Below are 16,763 nucleotides of genomic sequence, written 5' to 3'. Positions count from 1 at the left end.
CCTGAGATCCATTTAGGTCTTCACTTTCAAATCCACTCCCCAGTCCTGCAGGGAGAGCCTCTGCTGGTCTAGCTTCCTCCAAGTTCCCCCTCCACCCACTGCTATTCCTCAGGAAGACTCAAGATCAGGGAGATGGGTGGAGCAGGGCGTTCTTACCCCATAAACCAAGATTCAAATGCATTAATATAAGGACTCCCCAGACAGGATTTCTTCCAATAGGTTGCTTGTGTGAATTTTCTGTCTGATTAACTGAAAACCCAGCCAGGTCTTGAATTGCCTAAGAGGGTCCTACCTACGTCTCTCTGTCAGTGAGAGGGGCCTGAGCTGGCTCTGTATGTTTGGGGCATCTGGTCCTTTTGTTAGAAATGCAAAGGGGACTTCATTCTGATTTGTTGCACTGATGAAGCTCTTATAAACCCTGTCCTGAGATTTACTCTTAGTTTAGGAATTATGCGGGTGGTGGGTGGAAGAAGGGGATGTCATAGATGCTTTCTCTGGCCCCTTGGAATTGCAAAGTAATGTGATGTTCACAAAGCAGCATGCAAATTAAAAACTCAGCCTGCACTAGCTTCTTAGGATGTTAGCTGTGTGGTGCCACTTTCACTATTCAATATAGCATGAGCATGGTCAATATAGAGTAAAAAGAGTTTAAAATTCATGAAAGTCAGAGTCAGAATTGGTTTTAAACATCTGCACCCATCGGTCACTTCAGCTGTGCTGTTGGACACCGCAGTCATAGGCTCAGAAAGGAGCGATTTCATTTTATAAAATCAATGCCAGTGACACAGGAAGGCGGCACTGCTCCCCAATTCATTCTCAGAGAGAAATGATGACCTCCTTAAGTTTCACAAGCTCCGATTCCTCCATCCACGGCAGGTTTGGTGGAGAGGAAAGAACTCCTAATGCAAGCACAACCTTATTGGAGAGTTCTCTGTGCCTCTAAGCCCATAAACCACAGGGACCAGGCAATTCTGTTTCCTCATTCCTGCAGGAGTCCACCTTTTCTTTGCACTTGAGTCTTTCATTCTGTTAAGAATATTCTCCAGTCTGTGTTTCCTTATCTTTTTCTCTAGTTTCTTAGCCCCACCCCACTCCCCTTCCTTATCATTCTGTAATTAATGTTAAAAATCACAAGTACCATTTGGAAAGAGTTTCCTATGTGTCAGGCTCTGTGCCAGGTATATAGATATTTAATGTAGTGGCTAAAACAGCCTGCAGGATAGGGGTTGGTACCCACCTTTGACTGATGGGGAAAGTGACGTTTGAATGGGGTTCATGCGAGGCCCCATAGCTCAGGATTCAAACCCAGGCTCTCTTGCTTTAAAGTCCACCTGGGCTTTTTAATACTACACCAAAGCCTCTTGTTATCTCATGTGTCCTTGAATCCCCCACAGAGAAGCTGGAAAAATAAAAAAGCCAGGACAGCACACAAACGGAAAGTGATTACCTGCTGTCTGTAGTTGATCAGATACCATCTATGCTGATTATGTGACGTGGTGTCCATGCATAATCCACTTTTATTTTTCAGGTCTTAGTTACAGTCCTATATGGGAAATGTTTGCATGTCAGCATTTGAAGGATGTGTGGGTGCTCACTGCCTGGACTGTGATAGTGAAGACTGGGGGAGCCTACCCAGTGCAATGACATCTTGGCAGGTGTAAATGACTGATGTCATTTATTATCAATTTGAACCTGAGGTCACTTGGGCAGTGTACCCAGAATTTTCATCTCTGTTATGCCTTTGTGATACAAAATCATATGAAAGAGTGAATAAGATTGGATGACTGCTTGAAAGTTATATGAAACTGTATAATTCAGAAGTGAGGGTAGCTTGCAGAAATTAAGTTCCCTACTTCGTGTTTATACCTCACGTGATTATTCATTTCAAGCATACAGTCTCTTTCCGAGAGTAATAATGAAAACATTGAAGAAACCGTAGATCCAGTTACCCATATGGATCCCAGAAGTATAAAGAAAATGTTCATATTCTTATGTCTTGTTTTTTTATTTGGTATAGCTTGATATAAAGTAGGAAATCTGTATCATTTTACTGTGCCCTCAAAGTAGGGATTTTTGGTTGGTTTTAATGCAAGCTGGGTTTGGAAGGAGATTTGAAACATGTGTTTGGCTGGTATATGATGTAGACAGGCACTAGAGAATCTGACATTTGTTGATATGCAGATTCTAAGTCCTGCGTGCATGTTGTTTTGTTGTGTTGTTATCTGTTTGTCTGTCTGTTTTTTAATAGACCAGGCATTTGGAAAGACCTGAAGACCATGGGCTCTGTGTCTCTCTCTATATTCTTCATCACACTGCTTGTTCTAGGTAGACAGGTAAGAAGTCTGTACATATATATATATACCTTCTCTAAAGTGCTGTATTAATAGTGCTGTGCTGTGCGTTGTAGTTAACCTTCTTGGAAACAAATGTCTAAGAATCAGAATCATGTTATCACTGAAGACAAACCTAGTTAGTACAAGGTGTGGATGCTTATAGACAAAAAGGGAAAATACCTTTCTTTTTTTCCACAAAAGGCAAATTTTATGAATGGGTGAAATTTTAATCAGTTAATTTCGTGTTAAATCTCAAAATAAATTTTGTAGGTTTTATAAGCCTACAAAAGTGTTCCTTCAATAACTGACACTATTTGAAAAAAAAAAAAACAGTATCCCCTTGACTGGAGCTTTCATTTGCATTTCAGAATATGTGGCACGCTTCTTTGAACCGGGTCTGAATACCTTTGCTGCCATTTGCAGTCATGCCTAGAAATATGATCCCCTGTTAAAAAAGTTTTATTTTGCATTGCGAATGAAACTGTTCTTCCTTCTCTGGTCCCCCAACCCTTCTGGTCTTCTAGTAGAGGCTGTGGGTGCAAGATTTTTAAAGACAATTATTCTTCCTCTGCCTCCAACAAAGACAGTTGCCCAAAGACCACAAGATTCATCTGAAGCCAGGCACCTCTGCCTCATTCAAAGTCTGTTTTAAGTTCTGTGAAGGGTGGCATGAAACAAACAAACAGCAGTGATTTATGTATTTGGAAAGAACCCATGAAGAAGCAATGCCAATTAAATTAAATCTGTCCGGTGTCTAAGAGGTATACTATATACTTATGAGTTTGGGTCTGGCTTCCAGTTGACTTCTAGTTCTCCCCACCAGAAAGCTGTTAGGAATTGCATAGTCAGTTGGACCGAGTCTGGATCTGGCTGTCAGGCCAGCAGTCCGGGACAACTGTCTTCCTCTTACTTACCAAGCAATGTGAGCTGCCTCCTCCCTAGGAGCCCATGATGCAGCCCTCATCCATCTCCCCAGCACTGAGCTGTCCTGTCCTGATGCAAAGCTGTTTGAGGTCCCTTCTTCCCACCCCACCACCTTGTGTTTTCTCTGTTCTGCATTCTTTGGCTTGCAGTTTTGACAACCTGTACCATGTCCAGTTCTTTTTCCCTGGTTTCTCCTGCGACCCATTTTTCTTTTCTCATGACTGGCCATCTTTCTGCTCTCGCTCATATGGCAGGCATGCTCTCCCTTAGTACCCTATAATTTAAACGTGAGAGAATTGCACTTCCTTTCATAGGGGTATCACCTAGATGATCATTTCTCAGGAAACAATGCAGCCATCCCCTCTGTGGGGTCACCTGTTTCTCCATTTCGTGCTGGGGATGCTTTTTCCTGCTAGAATCATCACTCAGATTCCTTCACAGCAGCAAATTTTAAGAACCTAGTATCCAGTTAAATTCTCTCAACTTTGTTATTGGTCATTGAGATGATCCACATTCAGTACCACCACATGATTATGGTTGAGTCCAATGGCTGACAGTTGATCCCTTACCCTCTAATTAAACTAAATCATCAAAAGTGTTCAGTATTATGATTGAGCACTAATTTTACACAATTGGCTTGATACCAGTCTTATAGGAAGTCATGCCATTTTTGTCTTTAATGTACCAAAAAGTAATATTTACATCTAGAGGCCTGGAAAAATTATTACTTCCTCTAAAGGATTTATCATTCTTCATAACCGTTCTTTAACACCAGCTATAAGTCACCAAATCTATATAAGACACAGTGGGAAATACCAAGGTGAGCCAGGAGGCTGACCTGTAATCCAAAATCATTGAGTGAATGATTTACTAAGGCCCCAGGTCTTCTGGGTAAGAACTTTGAAGTCTGTGACAGTGCTTTAGTACTCCCCCGAAAGGAGGGGAGGTATATCACAAAACACCCCATACTGGAAATAAGATTTTTCAAGTGCTACAAGTAAAGCATTCGTGGCCTCAGTTATTGTATTTCCTGATTGGTTTATTAAATGATAGTACCTGCATTTTGCAACCTATTTTGATTGTTATTCGTCCTGCTCCATGACCATCTTTTTTGAAATGATGGAGATGTGTTTGGTTTCTGAGCAAATCAGTATACTAAATATTGCTTTAGGTATCTAAGTAGCCTTGACAAAAACATTACATGTCTCTTGTGCAACAGGTACAGTGCTACTTGCTGTACTAAAGTCTAGTTTATGATAGATGTGTTAGCCAACTCAGAGGTCTCTTTTGAAAAAGAAAGAAGCTTGGTGTCTCACCAGAGCTTACACAGCAGCACACTGAGGTGGGATACATTTATACTATAAAACCAGGGGACAGTCTACATGACCTCAAAATGAAGCTATTGTTTTGTAGGAGAGCTTAGAACCTAAGAATGTCCAGGGTCACCAATTGCCCTGTACTCCAGCCTAGTGACTGGTTCTTCTGTCCATGTAGAAAGATGTGAAGCCTTCCAGTTCCTCAGGTTGTTTTCAGAACCAGAAAAAGCCCAGAACTGCCCTCGAGGCTGTGCTAGATGTGAGCCCCAGCAGGGAGGGTCATGGAGTCCCGGGCATGTCCTGGAGGATTCACCCGTGCTCTTCCTGCTGTCTCATTCATTGTTGATAAAGCCAATGAAAAGCAAATTCTGCTTCTCTTCATGGGATCTGGGCCCCTGAAAACCTGTAGAGAGCAATCCGAGGAATGGGAGGCTCTCAAAGCTGAGGAAGCCTGCGTGTCTCTCCCAGTTCCTCTCCTGCACACAGAATCCTCTGTCTCCTCTGCAGCACTGTCCTCCCCAAGTCACCCAGGCAGGGGCTTCATCCTGGCCTCTGCTAGACACCTGTGCATGGCCTCCCACCGTGTCTCTGAGTCAAATCGCTGCCTCCTTTCTCTTGTAAGGACACCCGTCTTCAGGTTTAGGGCCGACCCTAGGTCCAGGATGAGATTATCTTGAGATCTTTAACTGAATCATATCCACAAAGACATTATTTCCAAATCAGATAACATTCACAAATAAGAAGCATTAGGACTTGGAACTATCTTTTGGAGGATTATTATTCAGTGCATTCCATTTGATTGGGGATTTTTTAAGTCTTTTTTGAGGGGGCCCTTCATACGAGTTGCTAGTGTGCCAGCTACTTACACAGAAGGCAGAGGATTCGAAACAGATTGCATTGTTTGGGAAGGTGAAAGATGATTGATAGATGGATAGATTTGGCGAATAGAAAGGTAGGTAGGTAGGTAGGTAGGTAGATAGATAGATAGATAGATAGATAGATAGATAGATAGATAGACAGATAGATAGATAGATTTGGCAAAATGTCATTTCAGTTCAGTGCAGCTGATTCCAAAATACTGTGATTATTTTTTAGTAGGAGACTTACAAAATGCTTATCTGTTATGCAATAACAATGGCTCTGAAAACCTGAGCAACATCCTAGCATGGCGTACGGAAACCTTTCATGCTCACTTGGGTTGGACTTGCTGCTTTAACGGCTCCTTTGGAGGAGGTTTCATCTCATGCTTCACTTTTGTCTAATTTTAAGTGTGCACCTGTGTCTTCCCCATGCCCCTACCACTGGTTGCATCTATCATTTTAGTTAACACATCCCTGATTTATTTTTTTTTAAATCCATTCTTCAAGTAGGAAGACTTTACTGGTCACTGTACAGCATAATTTCTATCAGTCCATGGTGTAGAAAATCTGGCATGAACGTGAAACTTTAAATATAAACAAACTTTTATTTTGGGGGTTTTGTTTTTGTTTTTTGAGACAGAGTCTGGTTCTGTTTCCCAGACTGGAGTGCAGTGGCTCAATCTCAGCTCACTGCAATCTCCACCTCCTGGGTTCAAGTGATTCTCCTGTCTCAGCCTCCCAAGTAACTGGGATTACAGGCATGCACAACCAGGTCCGGCTAATTTTTGTATTTTTAGTAGAGACGGGATTTTACCAGGTGGTCCAGGCTGGTCTCAAACTCCTGACTTCAAGTGACCCACCCACCTTGGCCTCCCAAAGTGCTGGGATTACAGGCATGAGCCACCATCCTGGCTAAATATAAACAAACTTTTAAAATATCCTTTTTGCAGTTTTTGAAAATGCCTGACTACATGAGATAAATGTAAACAGCACACCAGAGGAGGAGGAGTTTTCCTAATGTATGACAGATAATTTGAATCAAACCTAACTAATGAATAATCATTTTTCTTTCAAATTTCAAAATGTGGATTTTAAACTTTTTAAATTCTCATTTGTGCATGAGAGGCCATCTGTGTGCATGTGTGTGTGTGTTTCGTTTTACTTTGTACTTGTCATTGGTAGAATTAATCAACTCAACAAAGCAAACCAAAAACTTGCAGTTAGCTCTTCTTTGCATTTATTTGTCAATAGGTGACTATCTGTGTGAAATACACACTCTCCACTAAGCCTTTCTATTACAGGAGGGTCCATTCAAGTCTATTTCGTTATATTAAATTATTTACATCATAGGAGGCACAAAATGATGCCAAGACCCAAAAGACTCTTGGTCAGTAATTGGGCCTCTCCATTCCTACAATGTTAATAATAACTACTTTTAAAATATGTTATATTTTAATACATTATAAAGCATGAATACAGGTTTTTACTAGCAGGCACTATCTTAATTAATATCAAAATGAACTTTTCTCTCAATGTAATGAATGGCATTCTGTCAGAACAACACAATTCCAAGTGGAAAAAAATCCATATTTTGCAATGATTACATAGTTATACAATTTGTGTTAGGGAAAAACTAATTTACAAATGCTAAAGGCAAACTGCCATAAACGAACAATACAGTTTTTATTCAAATCATCAAAAAATGCACTCTCTCTACTGAGGTATTCTTCATTTTTTATTCATCATTTATATTCTACAATGCCTCTTTTCAAAAAATAATTTGAGCCATCTTTTAGTAGCATAACGTTGCAGGAAGCTTTAATGGCACTTTGAGTTGAAGCCTCCATATAGCTGATTTCCCTGTTTCTGAGGCTGGTTCTTGTTTTTTGCAAATCCATGTCAGAGGTGGACTGAAGGACATTTCAGGGACACAGAGGGCTTTGTAGGGAGGGTGGTAGTTCTGTTTGGGGGTTCTTTTTTTTGGTTTCATTTTGTTCTTTTTGTTTTCTCTTTAAAACCTCCACTCTCTGGCAGGACAAGATGCCTATTGTTTCTTCACCTCTGTGTCCTCTTGTAACAGAATGAATATTACTGTAGGTTAGACTTCTTATGGAAGAACAAGTTCAAAAAAGAGCGGGAGGAGATAGAGACCATGGAGAACCTGAACCGTGTGCTGCTGGAGAACGTGCTTCCCGCACACGTCGCTGAGCACTTCCTGGCCAGGAGCCTGAAGAATGAGGTCAGACCAGGCGGGGCTGGGGCCTGGGGGATGGGGCTGGGTGACGTGATGACCTGGGTGAGGGCTGAAAGCTTCTTCAGTGACGTAAAGGCTGCAGCGCTTCGCACATCCAAGTGTTCAAAATGGCCAAGACTGGCTTGAATTGTTCAGTTTTCAAGAAGATATTGTTTGGTGGTAGAGACATCAGTTGAGAATAGTGGGTTAGAATGACCTCTAAAAGTCTTGAGTTTGGAGGTGGATTCATTATTCGAGAAGATTTTTTCCCCAATCATGTAAAGTTCTCAATGTCCATTATGGGGCATTAGGGACCCAAATATGCCTCCAAAGTAGCCACTGCTCTCTCTCCAATGTGGGAGGAGGCCTGCCTTACCAGCACGCGATGGAGGCTCAAACCAAGAGGCAACGTTAAGCCATACCTCCCACATGCCCACTGTTTCCCCGCACTCAGCTTCCCTGAGACCCTTCCAAGGCTCTTAGAATTTCAAAGATATCAGATACGCAGTGAGTGTGACAGTGTTTAGGAGTTACCTACACAAGAGCAGACCAAAGACTTGAGTCCATCCATTCGAATGGATGGAAATAGGAATTTCATGGAGGGTTTATCCGAATGGATTAGCTAGAGTTGAAAAGACTACAATGTCAGTTAAATGTTGAAATGGCTTTTGAAGAGAGATGTTGTGAGATGTCTTTAATATTGCTGAAGTGCAAGAGAAAGCAGATGTGTCTACATTTGGACTTAACGTAAGAAACATGTATCTGAACGTCCGCAGTACGCAAAGCCCTGTGCTCAGTTCTTGTGGCGTTTCCCAGATGTCTGAGATGTGTAAACCAAGAAGTGTCTGAGACGGGTCTCCATCAGGTTAGAGGTTTATTTTCCAAGGATGAGGATGGTGCCCAGGAAAAAGAAACACAAGTTACAGAAGGATTCGTGCCCTGTGCTTTTCCCAAAGAGAGTTTTGAGGACTTCAATACTGAAAGGGGAAAGAGTGCACAGTAGGGGAAGGAGGAAAAGCAATAAAAAGAGAAGTGGGGTAGACGGGAGGTGGTTACATTCTTGTGAGGCTTGATTAGTGCTCATTGAAACCTCATTTTACATGTGAAAAGAGAGGAGTCAGGAAAAGCCCATTATGCCCTTCCACTGCTTGGGCCGAGGGATGATTTCTGGTCTTGTCTTTGTCCAGTACCTGTGAAGATCCACTATTAATTTGCATTGCCAGGGTAAGAGTCAACAGAACTCTGATTTCTGGTTAGTTTTTTGGGGGGAGTGTCTATTCTGAAAGATTTCAGGGCCCACAAGGAATGTTTTCCTGAGCAGTCGTGAGGGAGGCCACCTAGGGTGCTCCGTGGCCCTTCTACGTTGCCGCCATCCACGTGGGAACAAAAAGCAGGCAGTTTCTTGCATGGCTCAGTTCCCAAGCTTAATTTTTAGTGAGTTTGGGGTTCTGAGATTTTTTTTTTCAGAGGTGTAACCCCTGTTCTTAGGACATTTTCACTGAGGCTTGGGAGTGTGTATGTGAAAGAGGCGGGGGTCACCTGTAGATGCATGCACTCCTTAATGGATAAGCTCAACCCGGATGATACCAGAACACAAAGGAACCTGCAGTGAGGAGCCTTGGAACAGTATTTTTCTGTAGCAGATTTGAAGTTGGCGTTAAGAATAAGGCGCCAGGTGGCAAATGAGCTGCTAGACATCACCACTCTCGTCTTCCTGGAAACGTTCAGGGCACAGTGGGCTTTCCAGGGCTACACAGCAAGTCTCATGGCCTGCGGGCTTTCCTGTTTCTTCTCCTGGTGTTGACTACATTTGGTGGGTTCTTCAGCACCCGATTTTCCTACTGATCACAGTGTCTATTAAGGGGCCCTCTGTTCCCATTAACAAGAGTCTCCATCCCATTTTTAAATTCAACAATGTCCCCATGTTTCCCCTGCCCTGTAGCCAGGCTGGTGGTGGCCCAGGATACAGAGATGAGCGGGATTAGAGGTGACCTCATCCTCCCTGGGTGCCTCCTGGGGATAGGATCCTGTTATCTCCAAGGACACTGGGGTGTAAATATGGTACTCCAGAAAGGCTGCCACCATGAGGAAGTGGCTTCTAAATCTGGAAAGAAAGTGCTAGAAACTAGCTGAGAGAAGGGGGCCAGGGGGAGAGAGGAACAGGGAGAGAACATTTCAGACTCCAAGGAGCTACTTTTCCATAGGCACCAGGAAAGTGCCTAATTCAAGACCTGAGAAGAGCCCACTTTTGCAGGCAGGAAGAGAGCAAAGGGAGATGAATAAGGGAGCTGAGGCCAGGCGTGGTGGCTCATGCCTGTAATCCCATACTTTGGGAGGCCACGGCGGGTGGATCACCTGAGGTCAGGAGTTCAAGACCAGCCTGGCCAACATGAAGAAACCCCATCTCTACTAAAAATAAAAATTAAATAAATAATTTTTAAAAATTAGCTGGCCGTGGTGGCGGATGCCTGTAATCCCAGCTACTCTGGAGGCTGAGGCAGGAGAATTGCTTGAACCTAGAGGCAGAGGTTGCAGCAAGCCAAGTTCACACCATTGCACTCCAGCCTCAGCAACAAGAGTGAAACCCCATCTCAAAATAAATAAATAAATATAAAAATTTTTAAAAGAATTTGGTAGCTGATAGGAGGGTCCCTTCCTGGACATGGGCTCAGAGGAAAGCTCTGGAGCTCGAGAAGCTCTGTGAAGGTCAGTGGGGAGCACAGAAGGTACCCTGGCCCCAGGGTTCAGCCTCACAGCCCTGCAGAGCCCTCTCTCGTGGTCCTGACAGCCTTCCTGCGCCAGCTCTCCAGAAGTAGCAGGTTCTCTCTGCTCTTTCCTGTTTGCTCAGCTTATTCTAAGCAAGCATCAGAATATAGTTACCCGCCTTGGAAATAATAAGGAAAGGCAAGATGGGGAAGGAGGATAAAACCTAGGGCTACACAGTGCGGCCTCAAATCTTACTTCCAACATTGTCTGTTGCTGTGAACGTGAGCTAGTTACTTCCCTGTCCGAACCTCGCCGTCCTCATCCATAAAAGAGGAAGCATGGTGCCTTGCCTTCCAGTTGCAGAAGGGAGGCTGGGGGACATCTGCATGGTGCCTTCGCACTGCAGTCCCCCAGGTGAGGCGGGCATTTCACAGAGGCGTGCACGGGGCCCACATCCACACAGGTGGGATGAACGTGAGAGGGAAGACAGCAGCCAAGTGTGGGTGTCGGCAGCTCACAGTGACTCCTCCACTTCCCCTGTGGCCCTGCTGTGTACCAGGGACCTTCCTGCCACTGCACACCCCTCTGGTGCTCCTGAGGGTGATGTGACATTTTCCTCCAAGTCTCCTAAGGAGTGCTGCTGTTGGGTTAAAGACACACAGCGTCAGCCAGGCGCGGTGGCTCATGCCTGTAATCTCAGCACTTTGGAAGGCCAAGGCGGGCGGATCATGAGGTCAGGAGTTCGAGACTAGCCAACGTAGTGAAACCCCGTATCTACTAAAAATAAAAAAAAAAACTAGCCAGGTATGGTGGTATGTGCCTGTAATCCCAGCTAGTAGGGAGGCTGAGGCAGGAGAATCACGTGAACCCAGGAGGCAGACATTACAGTGAGCTGAGATCGCGCCTTTGCACTCCAGCCCGGGCAACAGTACGAGACTCCATCTGAACAGCAACAACAACAAAAAAGACACACAGTGTCTCCTGTAGCATTCACCACCCTGCGAGCTCCATGGTGTAAGGCTGAGTAGTGGGACAGGCAGCACGGCCTAATAGGAGCCCGGAGTGGGGACTCAGCACCTAGGGTGAGCCCTGGTTTTGGCACTGCCTCACTGCCAGGGCAGCTTGGAAACTTTTCAGGAACAAAGCAGGAATGGGAACATTTAGATGAAGCCAGCTCTGGGCTTTGTGTCTGTATTTGTCAAATAAAGAAGGTGAACTCCTTGGAGGTGTCATCACAGCCACTGTAGCCCTGTGTGTACACAGGGACCTGTCTTTAAGCATTGAAATAAATCCCCCTGCAGATGATCAGTGCCTGTTCACCAAGCTCCCAGTTGCAGCTCCTGAAGATAGTTCCTTCCTTCATTCAGGAAACACAGGGTCCTCAGATCTACACCTGACTGAGGGCAGCATACAGCCCTGTAGGAAAATGAAAGAGCTCAGTTTCAGAGCTCTTCAGACTCAGACCAGCACAGATGGCTCCCCGTTCCATAACAGGCACGCCAAGGGTGTTTAAATTATGCTCAAGGCCAGTGATTCCTGCATGGCAGGCTTGCACTTTCACTACTGACCTGACATGGTTCTCTGGAAGGGAGAAGAGTGAACACTGAACCTTAAATCAGGGCATCATCATTCCCACTATGGTGCTGGGAAATGAAATGATCATGTCATTCTTCTCAGGTGGCGGGCTGCAGGGTTCTCTGTATTTAATCACACAATGCAGATCTTCCTTTGGCTATAACATTTCAAATTTTATGGCCAATTTCTGTCTAATAGGGTAAGCAGTGGGGGTGATGGCTACTCTAGCAGCCACTGTAAGACTTGGGGACTAAACTATGAAAAGGAGCCCCCAAACCCCACCACAATCAGAGCAGCCGCATGCCGTCTCATGGACCCTGTACTCCTCCAGGGGAGGTTTGCTAGCCAGTTGCCGAAACACTGAGTGTGGGGAGATTCTGGAGGCTTCAGTTCCCATGGGAACAGCACTGCATGCAAAACAGAGCCCACACAAAGGGCCTGAGCTAGAAAGAGAGGCACCAGCCCCCTGCCAAAAGTTCTCAGAGTTCCCACAGTGAGTCTCAGAAAGGGAGAGTTTTGTTTATGTTTTGTTTGTTTCTGAAAACACATAGTGAGGGTGTTATAAGGAGAGCCACCTGTGTGCATAAAGCATAGCAAAGTCGTGCCCCTCCCTTCTTTGGAATGTCTTCTATGGTCATTGGACCCTGCTGCCCTCAAGTAGCCTCCTCACTGGACAGAAGAATCTTATCTCCTTGACCTCATGATGTAATATTAACCTTGCAATCCCAGGCCAGGTGGGGCTAACATTGTGTGGCCTTGCACAGATGAATGATAACGGTGCCCATGCTGTTTAAGAGTGTAGCTGTTACCAAGGTTTCTGTCCCTTCTACGGTGTCAGGACCAAACAGTGACATCCTGTCTGAGCTCTTTCCCTCGCTAAGGTTTCCCCAAGCAGAAGCCCTACCCCCCCTACTGAACCTGCATGGCAGAGGTGGCTGATGCTGGGACCAAAGAAGTCCCTGCAGACAAAAACAGCACTTCTCAAAGTGAAGGACCACCTGCAGCACCTGCTAAACAGGCTATTCCTGATCCCCACACAAGCCTTCCTTGACCTCCTAGGCCCTGCGACGTGACTGAGAGCAAAGCATCTGGTCCAGCCCTGGCACCTCTTGGCTGTGGGGCCTCAGAATCCTCTCAGATTTCAGAATCCTCTCAGGATCTCAGAATCCTCTCACTACCAAATTTTGAAGCAATAATTTAGATGAAGCTCTTAGAACTGTGCATGTAGTAAATACTGTCAGCTATCTTTTAAGCAAATATCCCAGATTCATGCAAAACTTGAGAATCACTGCCCCTGGGAATTGATTAAAAGCTTTCAGCAAGGGCTCTTGCTCAACGTTTTTAGAGCCTGAATAAAGTGGAAAACAAAACCCAATGTAATCACTTCACTCCTGTTCCTGGCATTGCATAAAAAGCACTGTGGGCAGTGTCTGCCTTCTCAGCCCCCTCTCAGCAGGGTAGGCCAAGCCCTGATGCTGAGTGCTCAGTGCCTCTGAATGCAGAGGCTCCAGGGGAGGCTTCTGGGGCGTCGGGTGGATGGGGGCAGGCCCTCAGCCCCTTTGTGGAGGTTACCCCAGCATCCACCACACTAATCCATTTCCACTAAACTCTCGATGATACAGCTCTGTGAGTCTTCTGGAAATAATACAGGAAAACAAGACTTTGGCAAAAGTAAATATAGCTATACTTCACCAATTTGCCGGTTCGGTTCCAGACCTCTGCAATCAAGTGAATATCACTATCAAGCGAGTCACAAATTTTTGCTTTCCCAGCACATATGAAGGTTATGTTTACACTATATTGTATGTATTAAGTATTCAATAGCATTATGTGTAAAAAAAAGTACATACCTTAACTTTAAAATACTTTGTTGCAAAAAAATGCTGACATGGACACACAAAAGGAGCACATGCGGTTGGGAAAATGGTGCCGTAGACTTGGTCGAGGGAGCATTCACTTTGTGAAAGACACAAGATCTGTGCACTGCAATAAAGCAAGACACAATACGACAAGGTCTACCTCTAAGCCGAAAAAAGAAGAAGAGGACTTGAAGTCATGTTTACTTCCCAGTGTGGGATCAGCTTACGCCTGCATCCTTTCTGACTTAACTAGTGAAATACTTCATGCATAAACAGGATGGAGGCTGCTTCCCAGCAGAGTCACTGCCCTGAGGATGAACGGCCTCCTGGGACCAAAACCGACAGGTGAACGGCCTCCTGGGACCAAAACCGACAGACCAGGGCTCTGGGAGAGACCAGGCAGGCAGTTTCATTCCTCTCTGTGGCACAACCTGTGGTTGCTGATGACTTTTTGAGTCCGGGGCAGGGGGTCTTTGGATAGCCTCCACTCCGTGGCTTCTGGAACAATCCTTGGAAAATGGCACAGCTTATGCCAAGACCTGCATTAACACAGATCATGTCATTTTTACTCTCCTACCCACTGCATCAGTGAACAAAGGAAATTAATTTCCCTTCAGAAATAGGGAGTCAAGAATGATGTAATTGCTGTAACAATCAATTCTGAAAAGGTTTTATTTCAGTGAAGAAGTGCTCATAGGCCTGTGCTTGGGCACACAGGCATAGACCTGGCTGCTTGTGTCTGCACGGGCTTTGCAGTACCTCTTCCTTCTCCTGAGCACTTGTGTTACTTAAAACTTCCCGAAGTTTCTCCATCAGCTGTTAACTATCATGGCCAGATTCAGCCCACACAACCCTCAGGCTCATCAGGAGAGTTCTGTGCACCCAGATGGGAGCCTTCTCTGTTTTGGAAGCCTGTTCTCCCCACCTGTGTGTGTGGCAGGAACATTTCTGAAAAGCCCCTTCAATGAGCATCAAAGCCAGCTCTCATCACTTGGGGAGAAGACTGCATTTTGTCACCAAATTGACCCTGAGTCAAGTCTCCGGGTGGTAGAGGATTGTGAGCCAGACAGCTTCATTCAGAGAGAGCCAATGCCTGATCAAAACAAGCCACATGAGCCACGGGCGCCACCACAGAAATTTGGGAAATGCCCCTCGTGTGCAAACAGCACCTCCCTTTCTGCTGTTGAAAGCCCTCCCAGTGACGACCAGGCAGATCCTTCAACAGCACTAAGCTTAAAGCTCTATGCCCAAGTGTCCTCTGCAGGAGGGTCAGGCTAGCATGCCCCTGGGGTTGCAATAGATGCTTCTGTACTTTCCAGTCATTTGACTCCCCTGAGTAAATTAGGCATTAACTGACAGCCTGGGACACCAGGTGCTTAACGGTTACCCCGTAGGTCAACTCGGAAAACGTGGATGATCCAAAGCCTCCATGCAGCCCGAGTCAGTGAGACAAAGCACCAGTCTGGTCTGGAAGGTGGGAGACCTGAGTGCCAGTGGCAGCTTTGAATGTTTTCTAGAACACTCCATCCCCCGTGCCCACCTCAATGAACAGCCCAGACGCCTCCACACCTGGGCCCACAGCACCAATTACGCTTTATTATGTTTCCTTGATTTTCTCTGTCTCTCCACCTAGACTTTAAGCTCCCTGAGGGCAGGGCTTGTGTTGTTTTTCTCTGTGTCCCTAACACCTGATATGAAGCCTGGCACACAGCAGGCCCTTTGATAGGGCACATGTGTGTGTAACATGTGTGTGCAAATTCAAAGAGAATTTCAGCCTGTGACACGAAGAGACACTTGCTCTCTTAGTCCAAAGGAGGCATCAAGCAGAGTGCAGAGCTTACAAAAGCCTTCCTTGACCTGCAGGGAGCTTATGAATTGGCCAGAAGACTAAAGATTGAAAGAGGGTTTGAACAGAATGTACTGGGGATGAGGCCGTCCTAAAGGGAAAGGTGGGGATCCCCCCTCACCTCCAGCCTTGTGAACAGGCCAGCACTGCTCAGCCTGGACACACCCCATGACTTCAGTCTCTGAGTGGTTCTGGGAAGCATCTCCAACTGGGGTACACACATGGCAGGCAGGTTCTGACACTTGGAAATGCTGAGCACAGGTGCTGATGGGGCATCTGGGGACACAGGGTAGGGGAGCTGTGGCTTGGTACATGGCTGGACTGTCAGTTGTTCGCACAGCAAAGCTGAGTGTTGCTAAAGGACCAAACAAGAAAAAGAGAATTGGTGTAGGGTTGTTTTAGATCCAATGTTACAGAGCTGCCTGGGGGGACAGGAGGGAGGGTGAAGGGACCTTGGCAGAGAAACTTGAAGAAATAGCCCAAAAGCCCAGACCTGAGAGAGTAGCAAGGAGCAGGAGTGATGCACATGGCCTCCATCATGGAAGACTCAAGGGTCGGGGGATGTCCAGGGATGGGCAAAATGACAGGGAGTCTTCCAAACACCCATGAAAACATCCACAGGAGGAAAGCCAGGTTTGAGTATTCAGGGAGCAGGATGCAGCTAATAGGAAGCTGTCCTGCCTCATAGCCTCTTCTGTCTTCCCCTGTTCTCCATTCTGGATGGTTTGGAAAGCCCAGCTAGCAAGTTAGGAAGAATGGAGGTAGAAGGAGTGGTGGAGAGAGAGTAGAAGCCAACTGATCCCCCTTCTTCACCTGCAAAAGGCCCACACTGGGGAAGGGCACAAGCCACAGGTACAACGAGGGCAAGAGTTTTGACTGTTTCTTGGACTGGGGCCTCTAATGATCGATGAGAGGACCTTGCATTGCACACAGTGACATGGAGGGGGTAGTCCCAGGTGTTTGTCCAAGACAGGGGAAGATCTAGCCCCACTCCAAAACTGAAAGGTGTAGCAGCCACAGAAATGCAGTTGCTTTGTGATTATTTTTTCATTCCTTGAGCTTGTTCAACAGAATGGTGATGAATGAATGTTGAGGAGACATCTAAACTCAC

General features: G+C 45.5%; 1 protein-coding gene across 2 annotated transcripts in view; it reads left to right on the top strand.

The window, feature by feature from the left end:
• ADCY2 (adenylate cyclase 2) overlaps positions 1–16,763 on the top strand; it is a 437,129-nt gene that overhangs the window by 392,366 nt on the left and 28,000 nt on the right. For both annotated transcript variants that reach the window (XM_017884065.1, XM_017884064.1), the window contains 2 exons: positions 2,249–2,333; positions 7,514–7,672. In XM_017884065.1, the coding sequence (XP_017739554.1) occupies positions 2,249–2,333; positions 7,514–7,672 (244 nt within the window). The remainder of the gene's footprint in view (positions 1–2,248; positions 2,334–7,513; positions 7,673–16,763) is intronic.

This window comes from Rhinopithecus bieti, unplaced genomic scaffold, assembly GCF_001698545.2.
Source record: "Rhinopithecus bieti isolate Rb0 unplaced genomic scaffold, ASM169854v2 scaffold_13112, whole genome shotgun sequence".
Taxonomy (NCBI): Eukaryota; Metazoa; Chordata; class Mammalia; order Primates; family Cercopithecidae; genus Rhinopithecus; species Rhinopithecus bieti.
Note: the sequence above shows the minus strand (reverse complement) of the source record. Positions and strands in the feature narration are given on the sequence as shown.